This window comes from Labeo rohita, unplaced genomic scaffold (genome assembly GCF_022985175.1).
Source record: "Labeo rohita strain BAU-BD-2019 unplaced genomic scaffold, IGBB_LRoh.1.0 scaffold_889, whole genome shotgun sequence".
NCBI lineage: Eukaryota > Metazoa > Chordata > Actinopteri > Cypriniformes > Cyprinidae > Labeo > Labeo rohita.
Window position 1 is genome coordinate 7,477 of NW_026129842.1, and position 5,403 is coordinate 12,879.

Consider the following 5,403-nt stretch of genomic DNA (forward strand, 5'->3'; position numbering starts at 1 on the left):
TAATTTTTCAATGTTTTACTTTTTTCCCCTTTCCTTTGATTATGTGAAGATTAAAAACATCAGTAAAGGGAATGTGCAATTTTATTTGTTTTACAAACTTTAAAAATATGTCACTTATAATTGGTCTTTGACAACATTTGAAATTAAAATGTTTCAGAAAAACATTCCATAAACAATATCTAAACGTTTTTGCACTAGATAACTTTGAATGATAACTTTTTATTTTCCTGAAACAGTGATTGTTCATAACTGTAAGACTTTTTGTCAACTCCCTGTATGTAATAAGAAATTACATCTGCATTACATTCTCATTTTCAGTTGAAGAAACATGCATTGCATTTGCAGGCTTTATGGCTGCTATATATTTTTCGAGCCAGCAGATGGCCCTGTTGTCAGTACTCTGGAGGTTTTGTGATATTGCACATGATTGGGTTCATTGTGATGCTGTATCTGCACAGTTCTAGAGCTGGGGAGCAACATTTGAGACATACTGTCCATATAAAAAGAAAAGACACAAACACGTGCACATCTCATGCTTAATTTTTAATACAGGTAACTGGAATAATGAACTGGTAAAGGACCAGGCTGAACAAGCAGTTAGTTAGTAGCAATGGTACGTTTGATCCAGCTATTGTAGCGGCACAACTCAACATACACCCCAGGATAACGTGGTCGAGCACAGCCTCTGCCAAAGGAAACAACACCTTGCAGTTTCCCGTTGCACACCACAGGGCCACCAGAATCCCCCTGAGAAGAAAATCGGAAAATGAAAAGGACAGATCTGTGCATTTGTATATAAATGTACAGCACATATAAAAAGGAAGTTGATGACATACCTGACATGAGTCTTTCCCTCCCTTCATGAATCCGGCGCAGAACATGTTTTTAGTTATTATGCTACCGTACGCATCCGTACACGTCTTCTTTGAGAGTACAGGCAAATCCAAACACTGCAGGGTAGAAGCAGGGCCATCTAGAAAGAGAATATGAACAGTCTTAAAACTTCATCTTCCACATATCTAATGGTTATTGGAGGACACTTAATTTGCAGCGCTTTTGTCAACTTGATTGCACAGATTGCACAGAATTTGAACTGAATGATGATTTCACTGAATTCAATGATGAACTGACTTTTACTTTGCATTATTGACACACTATTTTCCTGTTTAATACTGTAAAGCTGTTTTGACACAATCTGTATTGTTAAAAGTGCTATACACACACACACACACACACACATGTCTGGTTTATTATCCTTGTGGGGACTCTCCATAGGTGCAATGGTTTGTATACTGTCCACACTGTATTTTCTATCCCCTTACCCTAACCCTACCCCTAAACCTAACCCTTACAGAAAACTTTCTGCATTTTTACTTTCTCAAAAAAACTCATTCTGTATGATTTATAAGCTTTTGTACCCATGGGGACCTCAAGCCAGTCCCCACAATGTCAAAAATTTCAGGTTTTACTATCCTTGTGGAGACATTTGGTCCCCACAATGTAGCAAAAACAAGTACACACACACACACACACACACACACACACACACACTAATTACCTGTTTTTATCTCACATTTCTTAGTTGATATCACACAATTCAGACTTTTCAGGCTTTCAGAATTGTGAGATATAAACTCACAATTCTGAGAAAAAGTCAAAATTCTGATTTTTTTTCTCACAATAAAAAAATAAAGTAATTGCAACTTGAATGAAAGTATATAAAATATATTTAAATTATACATAAAAAAATATTTTCATTACTCTGCCATCTCACCTGCAGTTCTGCCCCATCCAGAAACCAAGCAATTCATCCCTTCAGAAGAGCAGCTCTTGGTCAGAGGGATTAACTTCACGTACTTGTTGAGGATGGCAGGTTTTTTCAGCTTGATCAGCATGACATCATTGTCATAAGTCCGATTATCATATCTCGGGTAAGGAATGATCTTCTCTGCCTCGATCTGCTGCTCTGTGTTTTCACCAACCAACAAATTGTGCTTTCCCAGTTGGATGCGGAGACTATCACGTCTGTTTGACAAGGAACTCATATTTTACTCAGCTCTAATCAGGTACATATTAGGTTTGTGAATAGTCTGACGTGTTTCACTTAGTATGATTGATATATGTGACCCTGGACCACAAAACCATAAGTGTCAATTTTTTCATCTGAAAGCTGAATAAACAAGCTTTTCCATTGATGTTATTTGTTAGGATTTGACTATATTTGGCTGAGATACAACTATTTGAAAATTTAGAATCTGAGGGTGCAAAAAATCTAAATATTGAGAAAATCACCTGTAAAGTTGTTCAAATGAGGTTCCTAGCAATGCATATTACTAATCAAAAATTAAGTTTTCATATATTTATGGTAGGTAATTTACAAAATATTTTCATGGAACATGATTTTTAATTAATATCCTAATGATTTTTGTCATAAAAGAAAAATTGATAATTTTGACCCATACAATTTATTTTTGGCTATTGCTACAAGTATACCTGTGCTGTTTAAAACTGGTTTAAGGGTCACATATGTCAAAACAAGACAAAGGCTGCATTAGTATGCTGAGTGGTATGTTGATTATTTCTTGAATGCAGAAAAGAGGCACATTTAAATACTGTGGACAAATGCATAATAAAAATGAAGACTGATAAAATAAAAAAGTAAGGTTATGTACTTACGAGAATGTGCAGTGAGCAGCAGACACAACCCATCTTTTATTAATCAAAGATCCTCCACATGGTATTCTCCCATCATTGAGGTTCACTTGCCAGGGCTGGGAGTGGGGCGAACATTCATAACCTCCAATGATTTTGTCACCTGAGCTGAAACCTTTTTATATATACATAAAAAAAGTCATCTTTTTATTAACATTAATGTTAAAGACTTTCTGTAATACAGGTCAGTGTCATGAAGAATACTGGATATACATGATTTCGATAGTCCACTGTAGACATTCTACTAATTGTAAGTAACTTTGCAACTACATGCAACTAACACTCAGAGTATTTGTAGACTGGTTAGGGTTAGAGTTAGTAGAATAAGTTGATACTCGCAAAGTTACTAAGGCCAGACACTGCAGGTGAACAGGGTAAAAAAACAACAACAACAAAAAAAATTAATAGTTATCACCTTACCTACTTGATTGATTACATTGATAACTGCAAACATTTTGTTTGTATTACAGGTTTTCTAAAATGTTATTTAATGAAATATACTGTAAAAAACAATTTGTTGAGTCAACTTAAAATAATTTGTTACCTAGCTGTCTTAAAATTTTAAGTTCAGTCAACTCAAAAAAGTTTAGTCAACTTGAAATGTTAAGTTATACTACGTGCCAACTTAGATATTTGAGTTCATTCAACTTAAAATTTTAAGGCAGCTGCATAATTTGCATAAATTTCTAGTACAGAAATCTTTTTTTTTTTTACATATTAGTGTCAAATGTTTTTACAGAGGGAATTTTGGGTATCTCATTTTGTATTGTCAGAAAATACTTAGAAAAGACAGAAAACAATACATGTGAACTATTTTGGGGGAAATAAAATGTATATAATCAAGCAAATTATATATGAACAAATCCCTCTGTAAAAACCTTCAGGATATAGAGGGGAATAAAAATGTAAAGTTTGGTGTGTGTAAGTGCTACTGAAGTGGAGATTTATGGCTCAGTGTAGGAGAAAAAAACTCATTTTGAGAAAAAAAAAACTAAAACTAAAAAGCCCAAAATCTCAAACTTCACAGGTGCATGAAAAAAGTGTTTATGCGTGCAGTGTCTCTAAAAGTCAACAGAATGTCTGTTGAGGAGCATTAGAATAAAGTGTTAGCAGATATTAAGCAGATGGTTTACTAATAGTCTAATGAGAGTTAGTTGACATGTAGTTGCAGTGTTACTTATAATTAGTAGAATGTCTATCAGTATTACCAGAATAAGAGAGGTCTACATACCCACAGCCACAAGCAGCAGAATGAACACAATAGTCTTCATTGCAGTTGAGGAGAGGACAGAGCACTTCTGCAAAGTTTAGGAAAAGGATTTGTGTTTTTAAGCAATCGCACCTACAGAACAACCAATAAGATCACGACCTGGGCGTGATCAAGGCGTCGACTTGTGCTGAATTTGCTATAGGACCCCTTAAAATCATGTTCAGTGGGGTTGATTTTATTTAAGGCTGTGTATCAGTTGATACAGAAAAAACTGTTGAACAGAAAAAAGAGCCGAGCTGTTCATATGCAAGGTCAGGCACAAACGGTGGAAATGCACCGGCACATTGGTTAAGCTACATGAATGTGGCTTCTGAACTGCACTCATAAGTATCCATCTAGCAAATCTCTGATTGCTTCAAACTTTTTTCTTGGACAAATGAAGAATGGTATTCACAAGCCTGTTTCAGTTGTACTGATTGTGTTTTTAAAGCTGCAGCCACTGATCTGGATGAACTCACCGATACTGTAACATGCATCAGATTTTTTGAGAATTTAATAAGCACACTCTCACACCCCACAGTCCCTCTGATCTGCACTGCACACATGCAGCAACACCTCCTAAAACCCAGGGGCAGGGGCGCAGATGGCACTAGGGACAAGGGGGTGTTGTGAATTTTTTTCTTAGAGACCAGGAGACGTTTTGGATATCTTGAAGCAGAAGTTTCTCTTTATTCAGATACTCGCTGCTTGGCACTGCAGTCATCAAAAAGTCTAACAAAATCTCAACACAGCAGAGTATATAGGTCTGAAAGGGGGAGGAGTACATAGAAGTGGAATCAATCAATCAAATGCATAGGTGCTTAAACAAAAGGCACAGTTGTACCTTGAGCTTAGAATTCACACTTAACTTGGGAAAACCTGGCAGATGCTCAGGAACTGCATAAAGACAAAAGGTTACTGTCTCAGGGCCTGGGCTGCCTGTTCTTAGACTGTCACAATATACATAACTTTTTCAGTTCATGTTGTTATATTGGAACCTATAACAAATATACATAGGATCGGCATATTTTAAACAGATTCTTAAATTTGTAATCCTTCAGTCCCCCCTTTGAGAGTTCTAATAACTCTGACATTATTCAAATTTAAACCTCCATAAATCCATTCTTTAGCCTATGTTTGTTAACATTAAGCCCCATCTTACATTCATGTAACTTGAAATAGTTACAGGCACATATATCTTATTCTGTGTCTTGTCCTAGATTTAATTAGGTTTAATAGTTCTTTTCAGAACCATAACTGTTGACACATACGACATGGATGGTAACATGTCGTACAAGCTACAATGTTGACACAGAAAACCATGTAGCATAAGAGTGGAAGTCCTGACGTCCATGGCGCCTGAATAGCTGTGTAGTCTGTAGTTTTCTGTAGTACATTTCCCATGTAGATTCACTCAGATGACTCTTTGTCCTCGTGAAGCT

At 36.0% G+C, this 5,403-nt stretch overlaps 1 protein-coding gene across 1 annotated transcript; it reads right to left on the reverse strand.

Moving 5' to 3' along the window:
* Nucleotides 1-524: 524 nt before the first annotated feature.
* Nucleotides 525-4,074, reverse strand: LOC127162319 (trypsin-3-like). Its single transcript, XM_051105106.1, has 5 exons — nt 3,944-4,074; nt 2,677-2,827; nt 1,775-2,025; nt 837-973; nt 525-747 (listed from the first exon to the last, which is right to left on the reverse strand). The coding sequence occupies exons 1-5, from the start codon at nt 3,981-3,983 to the stop codon at nt 598-600; spliced, it is 729 nt and encodes a 242-aa protein (XP_050961063.1). The 5' UTR covers nt 3,984-4,074; the 3' UTR covers nt 525-597.
* Between the last annotated feature and the right edge of the window lie 1,329 nt (nt 4,075-5,403).

Excerpts from the sequence above, each read along its gene's own strand:
- LOC127162319 (XM_051105106.1), bottom strand. The coding sequence starts at position 3,983 with ATGAAGACTATTGTGTTCATTCTGCTGCTTGTGGCTGTGG. Across the intron at positions 2,828-3,943 it reads TCTGCTGCTTGTGGCTGTGG|GTTTCAGCTCAGGTGACAAA; the intron begins GTATGTAGACCT and ends ATATATAAAAAG. Across the intron at positions 748-836 it reads GAGGGAAAGACTCATGTCAG|GGGGATTCTGGTGGCCCTGT; the intron begins GTATGTCATCAA and ends TTTTCTTCTCAG.